The 23,294-nt window shown below is 47.2% G+C and overlaps 1 protein-coding gene across 1 annotated transcript in view; it reads left to right on the forward strand.

The window, feature by feature from the left end:
* LOC137326739 (estrogen receptor beta-like) overlaps window positions 1-23,294 on the forward strand; it is a 156,440-nt gene that overhangs the window by 81,603 nt on the left and 51,543 nt on the right. The window contains exon 3 of the mRNA XM_067992111.1: window positions 18,534-18,700. Within this exon, the coding sequence (XP_067848212.1) occupies window positions 18,534-18,700 (167 nt within the window). The remainder of the gene's footprint in view (window positions 1-18,533; window positions 18,701-23,294) is intronic.

Below are 23,294 nucleotides of genomic sequence, written 5' to 3' on the forward strand. Positions count from 1 at the left end.
ATAAGAAATAGGAGCAGGAGTAGGCCAATCAGCCCCTCGAGCCTGCTCCGCCATTCAATATGATCATGGCTGATCTGATCCTAACCTCAAATTTAAATTCTTGTCCAATTTCCTGCCCGCTCCCCGTAACCCCAAATTCCCTTTACTTCTAGGAAACTGTCTATTTCTGTTTTAAATTTATTTAATGATGTAGCTTCCACAGCTCGCTGGGGCAGCAAATTCCACAGACCTACTACCCTCTGAGTTGTTGGAGGCCAATCATCTCATCCCCAGGACATTGCTGCAGGAGTTCCTCAGGGCAGTGTCCTCGGCCCAACCATCTTCAGCTGCTTCATCAATGACCTTCCCTCCATCATAAGATCAGAAATGGGGATGTTTGCTGGTAATTGCACAGTGCTCAGTTCCATTCGCAACCCCTCAGATAATGAAGCAGTCCGAGCCCGCATGCAGCAAGACCTGGACAACATCCAGGCTTGGGCTGATAAGTGGCAAGTAACATTCGTGCCAGACAAGTGCCAGGCAATGACCATCTCCAACAAGAGAGAGTCTAACCACCTCCCCTTGACATTCAACAGCATTACCATTGCCGAATCCCCCACCATCAACATCCTGGGGGTCAGCATTGACCAGAAACTTAACTGGACCAGCCATATAAATACTGTGGTTACAAGAGCAGGTCAGAGGCTGGGTATTCTGTGGCGAGTTACTCACCTCCTGACTCCCCAAAGCCTTTCCACCATCTACAAGGCACAAGTCAGGAGTGTGATGGAATACTCTCCACTTGCCTGGATGAGTGCAGCTCCAACAACACTCAAGAAGCTCGACACCATCCAGGACAAAGCAGCCCACTTGATTGGTACCCCATCCACCACCCTAAACATTCACTCCCTTCACCACTGGGCGCACAGTGGCTGCAGTGTGTACCATCCACAGGATGCACTGCAGCAACTCGCCAAGGCTTCTTCGACAGCACCTCCCAAACCCGCAACCTCTACCACCTAGAAGGACAAGAGCAGCAGGTACATGGGAACACCACCTGCACGTTCCCGTCCAAGTCACACACCATCCCGACTTGGAAATATATCGCCGTTCCTTCATCGTTACTGGGTCAAAATCCTGGAACTCCCTTCCTAACAGCACTGTGGGAGAACCTTCACCACACGGACTGCAGCGGTTTAAGAAAGCGGCTCACCACCACCTTCTCAAGGGCAATTAGTGATGGGCAATAAATGCTGGCCTCGCCAGCGATGCCCACATCCCATGAACGAATTTAAAAAACAGGTTAGATGCAGAGTAAAGCTCCCTCTATACTGTCCCATCAAACACTCCCAGGGCCGGTACAGGGTTAGATACAGAGTAAAGCTCCCTCTGCACTGTTCCGTCAAACACTCCCAGGGCAGGTACTGCACATGTTAGATCTGAACTAAAGAAATATGAGCAGGAGTAGGCCATACGGCCCCTAGAACCTACTCTGCCATTCAATAGCTTTGTATCGACAGCAAACTTGGATACATTAAACTCGGTCCTTTCACCTAAGTCATTAATATAGATTGTAAATAGCTGAGGCCCAAGCACTGATCCTTGCGGCACCCCACTAGTTACAGCCTGCCAACCTGAAAATGACCCGTTTATTCCTACTCTCTGTTTTCTGTCCATTAACCAATCCTCTATCCATGCTGATATGTTACCCCCAATTCCATGAGCCCTTATCTTGTGTAACAACCTTTTATGTGGCACCTTATCGAATGCCTTTTGAAAATCCAAATATACGACATCCACTGGTTCCCCTTTATCTACCCTGCTAGTTACACCCTCAAAAAACTCTAATAAATTTATCAAACACGATTTCCCTTTCATAAACCCATGTTGACTCTGCCTAATCATATTATGATTTTCTAAGTGCCCTGTTGCCACTTCCTTAATAATGGATTCCAGCATTTTCCCGATGCCTGATATCAGGCTAACTGGCCTGCAGTTCCCTGTTTTCTCTCTCCCTCCTTTCTTGAATAGCGGGGTCACATTTGCTACCTTCCAATCCGCTGGGGCCGTTCTAGAAACTAGGGAATTTTGGACGATCACAACCAATGTATTCACTATCTCTGCAGCCACCTCTTTTAGAACCCTAGGATGTAGGCCATCAGGTCCAGGGGATTTGTCGGCTTTTAGTCCCATTAGTTTCTCAAGAACTTTTTCTCCACTGATATTAATTACTTTAAGTTCCTCACTCTCATTTACCCCTTGGTTCCCCACTATTTCTGGTATGTTTTTTCTGTCTTCTACTGTGAAGACAGATACAAAATATTTGTTTAATGCATCTGTCATTTTCTTCTTCCCCATTATAATTTCTCCTGTCTCAGCCTCAAAGAGACCCACGTTTACTTTTGCTACTCTCTTCCTTTTTACATACTGGTAGAAGCTCTTACAATCTGTTTTTATATTTCTTGCTAGTCTACTCTCATATTCAATTTTCTCTCTTTTTATCAATTTTTTGGTCATCCTTTGCTGGTTTCTAAAACACTCCCAATCCTCAGGCTTACTACTCTTCTTGGCAACATTACAGGCCTCTTCTTTTAATCTAATACTATCCTTAACTTCTTTAGTTAGCCATGGATGAATCACTTTTCCTGTGGAGTTTTTATTTCTCAATGGAATGTATACTTGTTGAGAATATTGAAGTATTTCTTTGAATGTTTGCTATTGCTTATCTACCATCAAACCTTTTAATCTAATTTCCCAATTCACCTAAGACAATTCGCCCTTCATACCTATGTAATTGGCTTTATTTAATTTTAGGACTCCAGTTTATGACTTAAGGACGTCACTCTCAAACTCAATTTGAAATTCTACCATATTATGATCACTCTTCTCCAGAGGATCTTTTACGGTGAGATTACTAATTTACCCTGTCTCATTACACAAGACAAGATCTAAAATAGCCTGTTCCCTGGTTGGTTCCATGACCTATTGTTCTGGGAAACTGTCTTGAATACAATCCATGAACTCGTCCTCCAGACTACCTTTGTCAATTTGAATTGTCCAGTTTATAAGATGATTAAAGTTCCCCACGATTATTGCATTACCTTTGTTACAAGTTCCTATTACTTCTTCATTGATACTCTGTTCAATAGTATAGCTACTGTTAGGGGGGAGTAAAGGGTAAAGCTCCCTCTACACTCTCTCCAACAAACACTCCCAGGGCAGGTACAGCACGGGTTAGATACAGAGTAAAGCTCCCTCTACACTGTCCCATCAAACACTCCCAGGGCAGGTACAGCACGGGTTAGATACAGAGTAAAGCTCCCTCTACACTGTCCCATCAAACACTCCCAGGGCAGGTACAGCACAGGTTAGATACAGAGTAAAGCTCCCTCTACACTCTCTCCATCAAACACTCCCAGGGCAGGTACAGCATGGGTTAGATACAGAGTAAAGCTCCCTCTACACTGTCCCATCAAACACTCCCAGGGCAGGTACAGCATGGGTTAGATACAGAGTAAAGCTCCCTCTACACTGTCCCATCAAACACTCCCAGAGCAGGTACAGCACGGGTTAGATACAGAGTAAAGCTCCCTCTGCACTGTCCCATCAAACACTCCCAGGGCAGGTACAGGGTTAGATACAGAGTAAAGCTCCCTCTGCACTGTCCCGTCAAACACTCCCAGAGCAGGTACAGCATGGGTTAGATACAGAGTAAAGCTCCCTCTACATTGTCGCATCAAACACTCCCAGGGCAGGTACAGCACGGGTTAGATACAGAGTAAAGCTCACTATACACTGTCCCATCAAACACTCCCAGGGCAGGTACAGCACAGGTTAGATACAGAGTAAAGCTCACTATACACTGTTCCAACAAGCACCAATATAGCCTCAGTTCATTCCTTCCCCTTGCTTTCTGTGTGATATTCCCATTTTCCACACCAGTGGTCCTTTTGGCCGGTGTGAATAATGTTGACAATTTAGGCCCTGTTTGTGGTCGAGTTCATGGCTCCAAGGGAAATAAATTGAACTCTGTCCAAGCTCAGTTCATGGAGAGCCTCTTGCAATCAACAAAGCGAGGAGAATCTCTGGGCTGGATTCAAACCAGACCACTTTGGTGAAAGGGTGTTACAGACTCCGCATACCGCTCAGTCTGTTCAGCTTTGCAAGTCTCAGTCCCGTTGCAAATGGCTGCGAGTATTGACTATGAAAGTCAATAATTCAAGGGTTTAGTTCATGTCTCTCTGGGAAAGGTCCAAGGTCTGGAATCTTGCACCATTGCACTTGATGATGAACTGCTCCCAAGTGAATAAAGATCTGAAATGTGTTGCTGTGTTAAGTTTGGCAGTTGATTGAATAACCCATGAACGCACCATACGCGATGGGCCAAGTGGACTCCTTCTGTGCTGTAACCGTTCTATTATTCTATACTAAAACCAGAAAATTCAGAAATGTTTTGTGCACTGATTGAGACTCTGATTTAACTCTTTGAAGACTTTGTTGATTGATCCCTATTAAATCTAGGTTCTACTGGGCGTAGTTATATTGGAGGTGGCTATATTGGGGAATGTTGCATTGGTGTGTTATACTGGGTGTTGTGATATTGGAGAGTGTTGTATTAGTGTGTGTTATACTGGGTGTTGCTATAAAGGGGAGTGTTGTATTGGTGTGTGTTATGCTGGGTGTTAAATAGGGGAGTGTTGTATTAGTGTGTGTTATACTGGCTGTTATATTGGGGAGTGTTGTATTGATGTGTGTTATACTGGGGAGTGTTATATAGGGGAGTGTTATACTGGGTGTTGTTTTATAGGGGAGTGTTATACTGGGTGTTGTTATATGGGGGAGTGTTGTATTATTGTGTGTTATGCTGGGTGTTGTGATATTGGGGAGTGTTGTATTGGTGTGTGTTATACTGGGTGTTATATAGGGGAGTGTTGTATTGGTGTGTGTTATACTGGGTGTTGTGATATTGGGGAGTGTTGTATTGGTGTGTGTTATACTGGGTGTTGTGATATTGGGGAGTGTTGTATTGGTGTGTGTTATACTGGGTGTTATATTGGGGAGTGTTGTATTGGTGTGTGTTATACTGGGTGTTATATTGGGGAGTGTTGTATTATTGTGTGTTATGCTGGGTGTTATTATTTAGGGGAGTGTTATATTGGTGTGTGTTAAGAACATAAGAACATAAGAAATAGGAGCAGGAGTAGGCCAATCGGCCCCTCGAGCCTGCTCCGCCATTCAATAAGATCATGGCTGATCTGATCCTAACCTCAAATCTAAATTCATGTCCAATTTCCTGCCCGCTCCCCGTAACCCCTAATTCCCTTTACTTCTAGGAAACTGTCTATTTCTGTTTTGAATTTATTTAATGATGTAGCTTCCACAGCTTCCTGGGGCAGCAAATTCCACAGACCTACTACCCTCTGAGTGAAGAAGTTTCTCCTCATCTCAGTTTTGAAAGAGCAGCCCCTTATTCTAAGATTATGCCCCCTAGTTCTAGTTTCACCCATCTTTGGGAACATCCTTACTGCATCCACCCGATCAAGCCCCTTCACAATCTTATATGTTTCAATAAGATCGCCTCTCATTCTTCTGAACTCCAATGAGTCGAGTCACAATCTACTCAACCTCTCCTCATATGTCCACCCCCTCATCCCCGGGATTAACCGAGTGAACCTTCTTTGTACTGCCTCGAGAGCAAGTATGTCTTTTCTTAAGTATGGAGACCAAAACTGTATGCAGTATTCCAGGTGCGGTCTCACCAATACCTTATATAACTGCAGCAATTACTCCCTGTTTTTATATTCTATCCCCCCAGCAATAAAAGCCAACATTCCGTTGGCCTTCTTGATCACCTGCTGCACCTGCATACTAACTTTTTGATTTTCTTGCACTAGGACCCCCAGATCCCTTTGTATTGCAGTACTTTCCAGTTTCTTGCCATTAAGATAATAACTTGCTCTCTGATTTTAACTGCCAAAGTGCATAACCTCACATTTTCCAATATTGTATTGCATCTGCCAAATCTCCACCCACTCACCCAGCCTGTCTATATCCCCTTGTAGGTTTTTTATGTCCTCCTCACTCTCTACTTTCCCTCCCATCTTTGTATCATCTGCAAACTTTAATATGTTACACTCGGTCCCCTTCTCCAAATCGTTAATATAGATTGTAAAGAGTTGGGGACCCAGCACTGACCCCTGTGGAACACCACTGGTTACTGGTTGCCAGTCCGAGAATGAACCATTTATCCCAACTCTCTGCTTCCTGTTAGATAACCAATCCTCCACCCATGCCAGAATATTACCCCCAATCCAGTGATTCTTTATCTTGAGCAATAATCTTTTATGTGGCACTTTGTCAAATGCCTTCTGGAAGTCTAAATACACAATGTCCACTGCTTCCCCCTTATCCACCCTGTACGTTATATCCTCAAAGAACTCAAGCAAATTTGTCAGACATGACTTAAATTATGTTTATCCAAATGTTCTGCTACTGTCTCCTTAATAATAGACTCCAAAATTTTACCCACCAAAGATGTTATACTGGGTGTTGTTATAAGGGGGATTCTTGTATTGGTGTGTGTTATATTGGGTATTGTTTCGGGGAGTGTTTTGCTGGTTTGTGTGATACTGAGTGTTGTTATATAGGGGAGTGTTGTATTGGTGTGTGTTATACTGGGTGTTGCAATACAGGGGTGTATTGTATTGGTGCATGTTATATTGGGTACTGTTATATAGAGGAGTGTTGTATTGGTGTGTGTTATACTGGGTATTATACAGGGAACTGTGTGTTGGTGTGTGGTATACTGAGTGTTGTTATCTTGGGCAGTGCTGTATTGGTGTGTGTTATACTGGGTGTTGTGATATAGGGGAGTGTTGTATTGGTGTGTGTTATACTGGGTGTTGTGATATAGAGGAGTGTTGTATTGGTGTGTGTTATACTGGGTGTTGTGATATAGAGGAGTGTTGTATTGGTGTGTGTTATACTGGGTGTTGTGATATAGGGGAGTGTTGTATTGGTGTGTGTTATACTGGGTGTTGCAATACAGGGGTGTATTGTGTTAGTGTGTGTTATATTGGGTACTGTTATATAGAGGAGTGTTGTATTGGTGTGTGTTATACTGGGTATTATACAGGGAACTGTGTGTTGGTGTGTGTTATACTGGGTGTTGTTATCTTGGGCAGTGCTGTATTGGTGTGTGTTATACTGGGTGTTGTGATATTGGGGAGTGTTGTATTGGTGTGTGTTATACTGGGTGTTGTGATATAGGAGAGTGTTGTATTGGTGTGTGTTATACTGGGTGTTGTGATATAGGAGAGTGTTGTATTGGTGTGTGTTATAAGAACATAAGAACATAAGAAATTGGAGCAGGAGTAGGCCAATCGGCCCCTCGAGCCTGCTCCGCCATTCAATAAGATCATGGCTGATCTGATCCCAACCACAAATCTAAAGAACACAAGAAGTCGGAGCAGGACCCGGCCACACAGCCCCTGGGCCCTCTCCGCCACCCACAGGGCATTGACCGATCCGAACTCAGCTTCATGTCCAATTTCCTGCCCGCTCCCCATAACCCCTAATTCCCTTTACTTCTAGGAAACTGTCTATTTCTGTTTTAAATTTATTTAATGATGTAGCTTCCACAGCTTCCTGGGGCAGCAAATTCCACAGACCTACCACCCTCTGAGTGAAGAAGTTTCTCCTCATCTCAGTTTTGAAAGAGCAGCCCCTTATTCTAAGATTATGCCCCCTAGTTCTAGTTTCACCCATCTTTGGGAACATCCTTACTGCATCCACCCGATCAAGACCCTTCACAATCTTATATGTCTCAATAAGATCGCCTCTCATTCTTCTGAACTCCAATGAGTAGAGTCCCAATCTACTCAACCTCTCCTCATATGTCCGCCCCCTCATCCTCGGGATTAACCGAGTGAACCTTCTTTGTACTGCCTCGAGAGCAAGTATGTCTTTTCTTAAGTATGGAGACCAAAACTGTATGCAGTATTCCAGGTGCGGTCTCACCAATACCTTATATAACTGCAGCAATACCTCCCTGTTTTTATATTCTATCCCCCTAGCAATAAAAGCCAACATTCCGTTGGCCTTCTTGATCACCTGCTGCACCTGCATACCAACTTTTTGATTTTCTTGCACTAGGACCCCCAGATCCCTTTGTACTGCAGTACTTTCCAGTCTCTCGCCATTAAGAAAATAACTTGCTCTCTGATTTTTCCTGCCAAAGTGCATAACCTCACATTTTCCAATATTATATTGCATCTGCCAAATCTCCGCCCACTCACCCAGCCTGTCTATATCCCCTTGCAGGTTTTTTATGTCCTCCTCACTCTCTACTTTCCCTCCCATCTTTGTATCATCTGCAAATTTTGATATGTTGCACTCGGTCCCCTCCTCCAAATCGTTAATATAGATTGTAAAGAGTTGGGGACCCAGCACCGACCCCTGTGGAACACCACTGGTTACTGGTTGCCAGTCCGAAAATGAACCATTTATCCCAACTCTCTGCTTCCTGTTCGATAACCAATCCTCCACCCATGCCAGAATATTACCCCCAATCCCGTGATTTTTTATCTTAAGTAATAATCTTTTATGTGGCACCTTGTCGAATGCCTTCTGGAAGTCTAAATACACTATGTCCACTGGTTCCCCTTTATCCACCCTATACGTTATATCCTCGAAGAACTCAAGCAAATTTGTCAGACATGGGTGTTGTGATATAGGGGAGTGTTGTATTGGTGTGTGTTATACTGGGTGTTGTGATATTGGAGAGTGTTGTATTGGTGTGTGTTATACTGGGTGTTGTGATATTGGGGAGTGTTGTATTGGTGTGTGTTATACTGGGTGTTGTGATATAGGGGAGTGTTGTATTGGTGTGTGTTATACTGGGTGTTGTGATATTGGGGAGTGTTGTATTGGTGTGTGTTATACTGGGTGTTGTGATATAGGGGAGTGTTGTATTGGTGTGTGTTATACTGGGTGTTGTTATGTAGGGGAGTGTTGTATTGGTGTGTGTTATACTGGGTGTTGTGATATAGGGGAGTGTTGTATTGGTGTGTGTTATACTGGGTGTTGTGATATTGGGGAGTGTTGTATTGGTGTGTGTTATACTGGGTGTTGTGATATTGGGGAGTGTTGTATTGGTGTGTGTTATACTGGGTGTTGTTATGTAGGGGAGTGTTGTATTGGTGTGTGTTATACTGGGTGTTATATATGGGAATGTTCTTTGGTTTGTGTTATACTGGGTGTTGTGATATAGAGGAGTGTTGTATTGGTGTGTGTTATACTGGGTGTTGTGATATAGGGGAGTGTTGTATTGGTGTGTGTTATACTGGGTGTTGTTATGTAGGGGAGTGTTGTATTGGTGTGTGTTATACTGGGTGTTGTGATATAGGGGAGTGTTGTATTGGTGTGTGTTATACTGGGTGTTGTGATATTGGGGAGTGTTGTATTGGTGTGTGTTATACTGGGTGTTGTTATGTAGGGGAGTGTTGTATTGGTGTGTGTTATACTGGGTGTTGTGATATAGGGGAGTGTTGTATTGGTGTGTGTTATACTGGGTGTTGTTATGTAGGGGAGTGTTGTATTGGTGTGTGTTATACTGGGTGTTGTGATATAGGAGAGTGTTGTATTGGTGTGTGTTATACTGGGTGTTGTGATATTGGGGAGTGTTGTATTGGTGTGTGTTATACTGGGTGTTGTGATATTGGGGAGTGTTGTATTGGTGTGTGTTATACTGGGTGTTGTTATATGGGGAGTGTTGTATTGGTGTGTGTTATACTGGGTGTTGTGATATTGGAGAGTGTTGTATTGGTGTGTGTTATACTGGGTGTTGTTATGTAGGGGAGTGTTGTATTGGTGTGTGTTATACTGGGTGTTATATATGGGAATGTTCTTTGGTTTGTGTTATACTGGGTGTTGTGATATAGAGGAGTGTTGTATTGGTGTGTGTTATACTGGGTGTTGTTATGTAGGGGAGTGTTGTTTTGGTGTGTGTTATACTGGGTGTTGTGATATAGGGGAGTGTTGTATTGGTGTGTGTTATACTGGGTGTTGTGATATAGGGGAGTGTTGTATTGGTGTGTGTTATACTGGGTGTTGTTATGTAGGAGAGTGTTGTATTGGTGTGTGTTATACTGGGTGTTGTGATATAGGGGAGTGTTGTATTGGTGTGTGTTATACTGGGTGTTGTGATATAGAGGAGTGTTGTATTGGTGTGTGTTATACTGGGTGTTGTTATGTAGGGGAGTGTTGTTTTGGTGTGTGTTATACTGGGTGTTGTGATATTGGGGAGTGTTGTATTGGTGTGTGTTATACTGGGTGTTGTGATATAGGGGAGTGTTGTATTGGTGTGTGTTATACTGGGTGTTGTTATGTAGGGGAGTGTTGTATTGGTGTGTGTTATACTGGGTGTTGTGATATTGGAGAGTGTTGTATTGGTGTGTGTTATACTGGGTGTTGTGATATCGGGGAGTGTTGTTTTGGTGTGTGTTATACTGGGTGTTGTGATATTGGGGAGTGTTGTATTGGTGTGTGTTATACTGGGTGTTGTGATATAGGGGAGTGTTGTATTGGTGTGTGTTATACTGGGTGTTGTGATATTGGGGAGTGTTGTATTGGTGTGTGTTATACTGGGTGTTGTTATGTAGGGGAGTGTTGTGTTAGTGTGTGTTGTTAACATTGGATGGCCGTGTGCTGAAAGATAGAATACTCGAACCTGGTCTGTCGTTGTTTCAAAGCCTTTATTCACAAGAGTTTCCCTTTCCACCAGCGAACAAATGTTATCTGTTTTTAATATAACGGGTCATTTGCTGTCTTTTCTATGTTTCTGCCTCTCTATCTCTGTTTTTTTTTGGTGGTTTGTATATTCGGAGACCTTGTAGGTAACACCTGTCTGTCTGCACACTGATTGCCTTGGCCACGGGCAGTTGAAAAGACTGTCTGTCATCACCAAGCATTGTTCTGTGAATTATAAATGCGAAGGGTTCGAGGATTTCATATCCACATTCACCTGAGGAAGGAGGAAGCCTCCGAAAGCTTGTGAATTTAAAATAAAATTGCTGGACTATAACTTGGTGTTGTAAAATTGTTTACAATTGTCAACCCCAGTCCATCACCGGCATCTCCACATCAAACTACATCCTGGATAAGCTCTCCTGTAAAACGGATACGAGCGAGTCCTCAATTGATACCCACCACCTGAATACAATTAACACCAATTGATATCGATCGTACAATTAACAAATTGCCTTCTCTCTCTTTCAATCGAAAAAATGAACTTGATATGTACAATACAAACAAAAATTTCAAAAATCAAAAACTTCCATACTCTGTCCAACTTGTACTATTCACGTCATTATATTGTCAGGCGACCCTTCTCCAGGACCCCTCATAATTTCTTCGTACGTGTATTTCTTTTTGTAAAACAGTCCGACAGTTGATGGCTTGAATCCACCCATTTAATTTTAGAGATTTCCTTTCTCTCCAGAATTTGTTTCAAGCCAGCGAGGTCAATCCGTAATCTTTTCCACCCACATTTTCCGTAGCGTGTACATTATCCCACAATGAACGATTGTCTTCATTACATTCAGTGGGTATACTGTCTTCAGTACTCCCATTGTACCGGATGTCATTCAAAATATTTCATAGAATCATAGAAAATTACGGCACAGAAGGAGGCCATTCGGCCCATCGTGTCCGTGCCAGCCAATAAAGAGCTATCCAGCTTATTTCCACTCTCCAGCACGTGGTCCGTAGCCCTGTAGGTTACGGCTCTTCAGGTGCACATCCAAGTACTTTTTAAATGAGTTGAGGGTTTCTGCCTCTTCCACCCTCTCAGACAGTGAGTTCCAGACCCCCACCACCCTCTGGGTGAAAACATTCTCCTCGGCTCCCCTCGAAACCTTCTACCAATCACTTTAAATCTATGCCCCCTGGTTATTGACCCCTCCGCTAAGGGAAATAGGTCCTCCCTATCCACTCTATCTCGGCCCCTCATAATTTTATACACCTCAATTAAATCTCCCCTCAGCCTCCTCTGTTCCAAAGAAAACAACCCCAGCCTATCCAATCTTTCCTCATAGCTAAAATTCTCCAGCCCTGGCAACATCCTCGTAAATCTCCTCTGTACCCTCTCTGGTGCAATCACATCCTTCCTGTAATATTTGCCAAATAGAATCCCACATGCACTGTGTCGACAAGGGCCAGTGTTTCAGCAGCCAGAGTACTTTTAAGAACCCTTTTTATTTTCTTCGCTTCCCGAGCTGAAGGACAACATTTCCCATTCTCACCTGTGAAACCAGCCACACTAGAATCCCCATCAGGAAAATCAGCATGTGAAGCATCGCTAACGATAACTAGCTTCCATTTTCTTTGGGTCGCCTAAGGATGGGAACTTAAGCACACATTTATCAATGTTTAATTTCCGCGCTGTTTCATTTGCCCTTAAAACACTCTCTGCCGTGGGGTGTTTCATTGACGTGCTTAACAATAAATCATCAAAACTAGCACCTGGTCCAGTCTGAGTGCACGACCAGTTCAACTGACCAATCAAACTTCGTAATTGCTCTGTCTCTTTCGATATAACCTCACCTTCCTGTGATGACGCAGTCCGATTCACCGGGGTGGGAGTAACTCTCTGAATAGGATTGTTGATTTAAAGTTAGACCAGAACCAACTCTGCTTAATATCCAAACTAATATGTTTAAAAGCCCCACAGGCCTGACTCCCAATTTTAAATTCTACTCTAATCTTATTAATGACGAATTTCTCAAATTCCACAGTCCTCCCCCATAAGAACCATCAACATGCATCATGAAGTTGCCTGAAAGTTTTCTGTTACGGTGCCAATAAAACATAGTGGGATCTGACTCCAGTTGAACCCAATCTATTTTCAGTAAAACAGATCTCACCAAAAATACCGTCCCCTGGAAGCATCGTTCAGACCATACACGCATTTGTTTAGTTTCCATAATTTTCCTTCTGCATCTGCTGCCTCTTTAGGCGGTTTCAGAAACACTTCTCTCTGAAAAGAGAGGTCTCCCGCCCTCAGTCCTGTTTGTAACCGCGTCCCGGGTTGTGGTTCAACGTGAAGTCAGATGTTTTCAGTTCACTGTAGTTGTTATTTTCGTATCTTCGTGCCTCCCCCTTGGAGAACAGTGATGTGGAGATGCCGGTGATGGACTGGGGTTGACAAATGTAAGGAATCTTACCACACCAGGTTATAGTCCACCAGTTTTATTTGAAAATCACAAGCTTTCGGAGGCCTTCTCCTTCGTCAGGTGAAGTGTGGGATTCCTTGAATGTTACCGCATTTATAGTCAATGTTACCGCATTTATTCTCTGACTATAAATGCAATAACCTTCAAGGAATCCCACACTTCACCTGACGAAGGAGAAAGCCTCCGAAAGCTTGTGATTTTCAAATAAAACTGGTGGACTATAACCTGGTGTTGTAAGATTCCTTACATTGGAGAACAGTGTGATGCGGTGGGAGGATTCACCGGCTTATCAACAGTCCGACAGGCCGTGACATGGACGCTCCTTCCATGGCCGTAACCATCTTTATACCGGCAGATGGGGGGGGGGGTTATATGGGCTCTCACAACCCATACGATGACCAGGGGGGGGGGTGGGCCACACACACCCAGCAGACGTGAGAATCCCAGAGGATATCAACCTAGAATTCAGAGCCGGAGCTCCGGTCTCCCCTGGCCGGGACGGTCTGGAGCTCCGGTCTCCCCTGGCCGGGACGGTCTGGAGCTCCGGTCTCCCCTCCCCGGGACTGTCTGGAGCTCCGGTCTCCCCTCCCCGGCACGGTCCGGAGCTCTGGTCTCCCCTGGCCGGGACGGTCCGGAGCTCTGGTCTCCCCTGGCCGGGACGGTCTGGAGCTCCGGTCTCCCCTCCCCGGGACTGTCTGGAGCTCCGGTCTCCCCTCGCCGGGACGGTCCGGAGCTCTGGTCTCCCCTCCCCGGGACGGTCCGGAGCTCTGGTCTCTCCTGGCCGGGACGGTCCGGAGCTCTGGTCTCCCCTCCCCGGGACGGTCCGGAGCTCTGGTCTCTCCTCCCCGGGACGGTCTGGAGCTCTGGTCTCCCCTCCCCGGGACGGTCCGGAGCTCTGGTCTCTCCTGGCCGGGACGGTCTGGAGCTCCGGTCTCCCCTCCCCGGGACGGTCCGGAGCTCTGGTCTCTCCTGGCCGGGACGGTCTGGGGCTCCGGTCTCCCCTCCCCGGGACGGTCCGGAGCTCTGGTCTCTCCTGGCCGGGACGGTCTGGGGCTCCGGTCTCCCCTCCCCGGGACGGTCCGGAGCTCTGGTCTCTCCTGGCCGGGACGGTCTGGGGCTCCGGTCTCCCCTCCCCGGGACGGTCCGGAGCTCTGGTCTCTCCTGGCCGGGACGGTCTGGGGCTCCGGTCTCCCCTCCCCGGGACGGTCCGGAGCTCTGGTCTCTCCTGGCCGGGACGGTCTGGAGCTCCGGTCTCCCCTCCCCGGGACGGTCCGGAGCTCTGGTCTCTCCTGGCCGGGACGGTCTGGGGCTCCGGTCTCCCCTCGCCGGGACGGTCTGGAGCTCCGGTCTCCCCTCGCCGGGACGGTCTGGGGCTCCGGTCTCCCCTCGCCGGGACGGTCTGGGGCTCCGGTCTCCCCTCGCCGGGACGGTCTGGGGCTCCGGTCTCCCCTGGCCGGGACGGTCTGGAGCTCCGGTCTCCCCTCGCCAGGACGGTCTGGAGCTCCGGCCTCCCCTCGCCGGGACGGTCTGGAGCTCCGGTCTCCCCTCGCCGGGACGGTCTGGTGTGCGGATCAAACCCCGCACCCTCTGATTCTGAGCTTGGGTACAATACCACTGAGCCCAAGGCTCGTTCCACCCAGTCAATGTGGTGATATTTCTCCGCAGTTAACCAGCTTTACCTTCTCCGCAGTCACTGAAAACCATTAATTGTGGGTCAAATGGACCTTCTCCCTGTAAATAAAACAAGTCCCTGGCTGTAATCCGTGTGTGAGGCCTTCACATACCCAGGTGCAATTACTGATTGGAATATGATATTGGTGTTTAACATCAGCTGGTTGCTGTGCAGCCTCGATACTTTGTCCTGTGTTTCCCTCCCTCTGCCTCTCCTGAGGGGACCTCCTGCTGTGGTGAGTGCTCTACAGGCCCAAGAGGCCATTTGTAACGTGTAGTATAGACAGCGAGTGTTGCAAGTTTATTGCTGCCGAGCCCTCACCCGTGCCTTTGTTACCTTCGGACTCAACTATTCCAATGCTCTCCTGACCGGCCTCCCGTCTTCCACCCTCCATAAACTTGAGCTCATCCAAAACTCTGCTGCCCCGTATCCCAACTCGCACCAAGTCCCGTTCACCCATCACCCCCTGTGCTCGCTGACCTACATCGGCTTCTGGTCCTGGAACGCCTCAGTTTTAAAATTCTCACCTTTGCTTCTAGATCCCTCCACGGCCTCGCCCCCCCTCCCTATCTCTGTAACCTCCTCCAGCCCTACAACCCTCCGAGATCTCTGCGCTCCTCCAATTCCGGCCTCTTGCTCGTCCCTGATTTTCGCTCCACCGCTGGCGGCCGTGCCTTCAGCTGCCTGGGCCCTAAGCTCCGGAATTCCCTCCCTGAACCCCTCCGCCCCTCTCTCCTGCTCTAAGACGCTCCTTAAAACCTATTTCTTTGACCAAGCTTTTGGTCACCTGTCCTAATATCTCCTTGTTGATAATCACTCCCGTGAAGCGCCTCGGAACGTTTTACTGCTCTAAAGGCGCTATATAAATGCAGGGATGTCCGACTGCGGTGGAAATCGCAGCCTGGGCTCGATCCCATCCTTGTCCGATGTCCATCTCAGCGTGGGGGCCGGGGGGGGGGGCCGGGGGGGGCGGGAGGAGGGGTCAGTGGGCGGTTATGGGGATTGGGACCCCCACTGGCTCTCCACCCTCTGGCTGGGGTGAACTGGAGCACCCTGGCTCAGATCAGCTAAACTCAGCAAAGACCAGGGGGGGGGGGTCTAACCCGGTCACGCTTTTGTTTTAAAGTGTCTTGCTACCAGGTGTTTTTTTTTTTAGATTCACTCTTGGCAAGGCCGGCATTTCCTGGACTGATTTTGATGGCCTGGAGGGATCGGAGAGGAATTTTCCAGATTTTGTTTCCCTCCTAACATTCTGCTGTCCACATCCTATCCCACAACATGTCTCGCTGAGCCATCACCCCTGTCCTCGCTGATCTACACTGGCTCCTGGTCCTCCGACGCTAATTGGCCTTGGGTTTTTGATCTGTTTTTGGTTGCTCTCCCAGGAGTCTACATGGCACCATTAGCGGCAGGGACACTCTTGACCTGATGCAAAAGGCATCTCAACTGTGCGGGACAGGCTAGATGGACCTGCTGGTATTTTCCTGGCTGTTTCCATAGGTTCATATTTATTGCCCATCTCTAGTTGCCCTTGAAACAGAAGCAGAAAATGCTGGAGAAGCTCAGCAAGTGAGGAAGCATCTGTGGAGAGAGAAACAGAGTTAACGTTTCAGGTCGAAGACCTTTCGTCAGAACTGGAAGATGTTAAAGAGTTCAAGTTTTTAAGCAAGTACAGAGTCAGGGAAGGGCGGGGGAGGGAGGAAAGAACATAAGAAATGGGAGCAGGTGTAGGCCATTCGGCCCCTCGAGCCTGCTCCGCCATTCATTCAGATCTTCGACCTCAACTCCAGTTTCCCGCCCGATCCCCATATCCCTTGATTCCCCTAGAGTCGAAAAATCTATCGATCTCACTCTCTTATATACTCAACGACTCGGCATCCACAGCCCTCTGGGGTAGAGAATTCCAAAGATTCACAACTCTGAGTGAAGAAATTTCTCCTCATCTCAGTCTTAAATGGCCGCCCCATTATCCTGAGACTATGCCTCTAGTTCTAGACTCTCCAGCCAAGGGAAACAGCCTCTCAGCATCTACCCTGTAAAGCCCCCTCAGAACCTTGTATGCTTCAATGAGATCACCTCTCATTCTTCTAAACTCCGGAGAGTATAGGCCCATTCTACTCAATCTTTCCTCATAGGACAACCCTCTCATGAGGAACAGAAGGGAAGGTAATTTAATTCCCTGTCCCACTCCTACTCTGACCTCTCTGTCCTCAGCCTCTTACACTGTTCCAGTGAAGCTCAACGGAAGCTCGAGGAACAGCTCCTCATCTTTCGATTAAGCCCTTCACAACCTTCCGGACTCAACATTGATTTCAATAACTTCAGATCATAGCCACTGCTCCCATTTTCTAGGACAGCAGGTGCTGGGAATGGTTCTGATGTTGCCATTTACAGCTCCTCTAGACCCATCTTTTGTTTCTTAACCTGTCCCATTACCACCCTCCTTGCCTTTCACCATCGTCCCACTTGTCATTTAATCACTCCTGCCCTCCGCCCTATCACAGACCTTCCTTCCTCCCCTCCCCCTCCCCCCTTTCTCTGGCTCTCTACTTGCTCAAAAACTTTAACCCTTTAACATCTTCCAGGTCTGACGAAAGGTCTTCGACCTGAAACGTTAACTCTCTCTCCCTCTCCGCAGACGCTGCCTCACTTGTTGAGCTTCTCCAGCATTTTCTGTTTCTATTTGAGATTTCCAGCATCCGCGGTATTTTGCTTTCGATCAAGTTGCCTTGAGAAGGTGGAGAAGGTGGTGGTGGGCCTTCTCCTTGAGCCACTGGTAAAACAGGTTTAATACAAAACGAGAATCTCACTCGGCCACTTCAGGGGGCAGTTAAACGTCAACCATGTTGCTGTGGAGACTGGAGTCACGTATAGGCCCAGACCGGGTAAAGATGGCAGGTTTCCTTCCCTAAAGGACATTAGTGGTTTTTTTGCGACAATCCGACAGCTTCATGGTCACTTGATACCGGTTATTAAACTCGTAGAGCTCTAAGTGGCCAGGCGGGAGCTTTCAATGCGGGGGCGGTGTCTACACACTTTGCCGGATGTCCAGTGCAGCAAGATCGGGCAACAGAGTGAGGAAACACAGGGAGTGTTGCCTTCAGAGTTCAACAGCCCTGACCATTCGAAACTGTGTGTTTTTGCTAATTGTGAATTTTTAGGCATCGGCCGAGGTTCAGTGGGCAGCACTCTCACCTCTGAGTCAGACGGTCGTGGGTTCAGGTCCCCACTCCAGAGAGTTGAGCACAAAATCCAGGCTGACACTCCCAGTGCAGTACTGAGGGGAGTGCTGCACTGTCGGAGGTGCTGTCCTTTGGATGAGATGTTAAACCGAGGCCCCGTCTCCCCTCTCAGGCAGATGTAAAAGATCCCACGGCCTCTATTTTGAAGAAGAGCGGGAGGAGTTCTCCCTGCTCCCTTGGGCCAATATTTAACCCTCAACCAACATCACTAAAAACAGATGATCTGGTTCATTTATCAAATTACTGTTCGTGGGATCTTGCTGTGCACAAATTGGCTGCCGCGTCTCCTTACAATACAACGGTGACTACACTTTAAAAGTACTTCATTGGCTGTAAAACGCTTTGGGACGTCCTGAGGTTGTGAAAGGCGCTATATATAAATTAAAGCTCTTTCTTTCTACTCACCAGGGAGAATTTGAAAAAAAAATCTGCCCCGAGTGGTTCCTCCGTCAACGGCCTGTGCTCGAGGCGCGACACTCACTTCTGCGCCGTTTGCAACGATTTTGCCTCGGGATATCACTACGGCGTCTGGTCCTGTGAGGGTTGCAAAGCCTTCTTCAAAAGAAGCATTCAAGGTACGGGACTTTCTGGGTGTTTGTTCACAGGTCCATTTACTGTGCACTGGTACAAGAACAGCTAATGGCATCTTGGCCTTTAGTTCAAGGCGGCTGGAATACAAAGGGGAGGAAATTGTGCTTCAGCTGCACGGAGCCTTGGTCAGACCCCATCTGGAGCATTGGGTTCAGTTCTGGGCACCGCACCTCAGGAGGGATATATCGGCCTTGGAGGGGGTGCAGTGCAGATTCACCAGAATGATACCAGGGGCTAAAGGGGTTAAATTATGAGGACAGGTTGTATAAACTTGTCTTGTATTCCCTTGCGTTTAGAAGATTAAGGGGTGATCTGATTGAGGTGTTTACGATGATTAAAGGATTTGATAGGGTAGATAGAGAGAAACTATTTCCTCTGGTGGGGGAGTCCAGAACAAGGGGGCATAACCTTAAAATTAGAGCCAGGCCGTTCAGGGGTGATGTCAGGAAGCACTTCTTCACACAAAGGGGAGTGGAAATCTGGAACTCTCTCCCCCAAAAAGGCTGTGGATGCTGGGGGCCAATTGGAGCTTTCAAAACTGAGATCAATAGATTTTTGTTGGGTGGGGGTATCAAGGGATACGGATTAAATGGAGTTAAGGTACAGATCACCCATGATCTAATTGAATGGCAAAACAGTCTCGAAGGGCTGAATGGCCTCCTCCTGTTCCTATCTTCCTATTCAGAGTGAGCCTGTGGCTCAGTGGCAGTATCACTGGTGAAGGCGAAGGATTCGAACCTCATCCCTAACAGTCCTGGCGAGTGAAGTCTTGAATCTGGCCTCTAAATACTGGGCTGACCTCCAGCGGGAGGACTCTCGTCTGGATGGAGTGACCACTGGCTCAGTGATAGTATTCCTGCCTCTGTACCTGAACCAGAAGGTGAAGGGTTCAGGTCCCATTGCAGACAGCCCCGGGGAGCAGAGACGGCAGCACTAGCTCTGAATGCTGGGTTAATGTCCAAAGCCAGTGTAGGTCAGCGGAGTTTTGGATGAGCTCATGTTTGTGTAGAGTGGACGATGGGAGGCCGGCCAGGAGAGCATTGGACTAGTCGAGCCTGTAGATAACAAAGGCATCGATGAGCTCCTGCCACAGTACTGAAACGGCCACAATCAAAGTCACAAATAACATCCTATGTGACCTGTGTCCGTGGTGAACTCTCCCTCCTCATCCTTCTCCACCTGTCTGCAGCCTTTGACATGGTCGACCACACCATCCTCCTCCAACCCCTCTCCTCCGTCGTCCAGCTGGGTGGGACTGCCCTCGCCTGGTTCCATTCTTATCTCTCCAATATAAACTAGAGGGCACAATTCTAAAAGGGGTACAGGAACAGAGAGATCTGGGGGTTTATGTACACAAATCGTTGAAGGTGGCAGGGCAGGTTGAGAAAGCGGTTAAAAAAGCATTCGGGATCCTGGGCTTTATAAATAGAGGCACAGAGTACAAAAGTATGGAAGTCATGATGAACCTTTATAAAACACTGGTTCAGCCACAACTGGAGTATTGTGTCCAGTTCTGGGCACCGCACTTTAGGAAAGATGTGAAGGCCTTAGAGAGGGTGCAGAAGAGATTTACTAGAATGATTCCAGGGATGAGGGACTTTAGTTACGTGGATAGACTGGAGAAGCTGGGGTTGTTCTCCTTGGAACAGAGACGGTTGAGAGGAGATTTGATAGAGGTATTTAAAATCCTGAAGGGCCTAGACAGAGTAGATAGAGAGAAACTGTTCCCATTGGTGGAATGGTCAAGAACCAGAGACCATAGATTTAAGGTGATTGGCAAAAGAATCAAAGGTGACATGAGGAAAAACTTTTTAACACAGCGAGTGGTTAGGATCTGGAATGCACTGCCCGAGGGGGTGGTGGAGGCAGATTCAATCATGGCCTTCAAAAGGGAACTGGATAAGTACTTGAAAGGAAAAAATTTGCAGGGCTAAGGGGATAGGGCGGGGGAGTGGGACCAGCTGGATTGCTCTTGCATAGAGCCAGCACGGACTCCATAGGCCGAATGGCCTCCTTCCATGCTGTAACCTTTCTATGATTCTATCCAGTTGCAGCCAGAGTGTCTCCAGCAATGGTTTCTCTTCCCGCTCCTGCACCGTTACCTCTGACCCCATATCCGCTCCATCACCAAGACCGCCCGTTTCCACCTTCATAACATCGCCCGTCTCCGCCCCCGCCTCAGGCTACCTGCTGCTGAAACCCTCATCCGTGCCTTTGCCACCTCTAGACTCGAATATTCCAATTCTCTTCTGGCCGGCCTCCCATCCTCCACACTGTGTAATCTTCAGCTCGTCAATACACTGCTGCCCGTATCCTAACTCGCACCAAGTCCTGTTCACCCATCACCCCCTGTACTCGCAGACCTGCATTGGCTCCCGGTCCAGGAATGCCTCAAGTTAAAAATTTTCATCCTCGTGTTTAAAGACCTTCGGGGGCCTCGGCCCTCCCTAACCCTCCCAACTTCTCAAGCCCTACAAAGCTCCTCGATCTTTCCGTTCCTCTTGTGCAACCCCCTCCTCCCCTTCACCCCACCATTGGTGGTCGTGCCTACAGCTGCCTACGTCCAACACTCAGGAATTCCCTCCCTAAACCCCTCCTGCTCACCACTTCTCCTTCTTTAAGACCTTCCTTAAACCCCAGCTCCATGACCAATCTTTTGGTCACCCTTCCTAATCTCTCCTTCTTAGGCTCAGTGTCCATTATGCCTCTGAGAAGTGACTTGGGACGCTTATCGCTCCTGTTTGGCCGAGCTCATTAATGTGACCACAGGCTACTTACACGTAAGATGGCTGCCTCGGGCACTGAGTGAGGGATTGCTTGTGAGACGGGGACGGAAATGATCCATTTTATATTTCAAACCTTGATTGACCTGTTGGGAGTGGCAGAGGATGGTGGGTAGACTTCAGTTATGACCCTAATTTCCTCCCCTCCTACCCTGGCGGGTGTTAGCCTGGACTTTATGAATGGCGCTACGTAACATCATTGTGTGCTGCCATCAGCGTAACAATAGCGGCAAATGGAAAATCTCGGTCGGAGTTTCTCACAGCTTGAGTTGGGAATCGTGTCGCACGCTTACAATTTTAAATTGAAAATTTTAAATATGAATTCTCAAACTCTTTCAAAAAGAATCTTAAAAAATTCCCTCCCAGCCTGAGAATGATGGCATGAGAGAGACCCATTTCCATTGGGCGAAGGATAGGAGTAACGGGTTGTGATTGGTTAGATAGTGATGTCGGAGCCTTGTAACCATGGTGTCTCTCGGTGGGTGATCCATTCGGGGAGGGGGGAATGAGTGAGAGATAGAGACAGGAGCACAAATTTGTTTATTAATTCAGGACCTGGGCGTCGCTGGCGAGGCCGGCATTTATTGCCCATCCCTAATTGCCCTTGAGAAGGTGGTGGTGAGCCGCCTTCTTGAACCGCTGCAGTCCGTGTGGTGAAGGTTCTCCCACAGTGCTGTTAGGAAGGGAGTTCCAGGATTTTGACCCAGCGACAATGAAGGAACGGCGATATATTTCCAAGTCGGGATGGTGTGTGACTTGGAGGGGAACGTGCAGGTGGTGTTGTTCCCATGCGCCTGCTGCTCTTATCCTTTAGAGAGAAGTATTTAGAGAAGAAAGTGGTACCAGCGGGCACTTAAAACAAATAATTAAGTGAATTGATCACTAGGTTATCAGCAGGATGAGGGGAGGCTGTCGGGAAGAATAAATAACTACTAAACCCCAGAGAATGAGCCACACCAGAGAATGAGAGCACAGGATCAGTCAACAGCCTTGGTGAAAAAACACAATTGCAAAATTGAGGCCAAAAATAGATTTATTTTTAATTAATAAGCATTAGACTGTTTCATGCTATTCAATATTAGCTGTACACTTAGTATCATTATTCCCATCAGTATCAGCTCAGGATTATAGTCCTGTACAATACCGAGTACAAATAATATTTACTAAAGAGCTGAGATGTTTTTGCTATCCTACCAGATGGAATTATGTTCACTAAATAAGTTTAAAAAGACACACATTTATTGGTACTGTCCACACTTAATTTGAAGTCACTTAATTAGAATGAATCTGTTCATTATTTTTTAATCACAATTTTTACTGGTGTAACTCAGGCTGCAAAACTCGACGTTTTAAAATTCTCATCCTTGTTTTCAAATCCCTCCGTGGCCCTCGCCCCTCCCTCTATCTCTGTAACCTCCTCCAGCCCCTACAACCCTCCGAGATCTCTGCCCTCCTCCATTTCTGGCCTCTTGCGCATCCCCGATTTTAATCTCCCCGCCATTGGCGGCCGTGCCTTCAGCTGCCTGGGCCCTAAGCTCTGGAATTCCCTCCCTAAACCTCTCCGCCTCTCTCTCTCCTCCTTTAAGACGCTCCTTAAAACCCACCTCTTTGACCGAGCTTTTGGTCGCCTGTCCCTAATGTCTCCTGATGTGGCTCGGGGTGAAATTTTGATAATTGCTCCTGTGAAGCACTGTGGGACGTTTCACTACGATAAAGGTGCTATATAAATGCAAGTTGTCATTGTTGTTTTTCCAACATGTTACTGTGTACATTTTGTGTTGAGTGAGTTGTTATA

The sequence above is a fragment of the Heptranchias perlo genome, chromosome 10 (assembly GCF_035084215.1).
Source record: "Heptranchias perlo isolate sHepPer1 chromosome 10, sHepPer1.hap1, whole genome shotgun sequence".
NCBI classification, from domain to species: Eukaryota; Metazoa; Chordata; class Chondrichthyes; order Hexanchiformes; family Hexanchidae; genus Heptranchias; species Heptranchias perlo.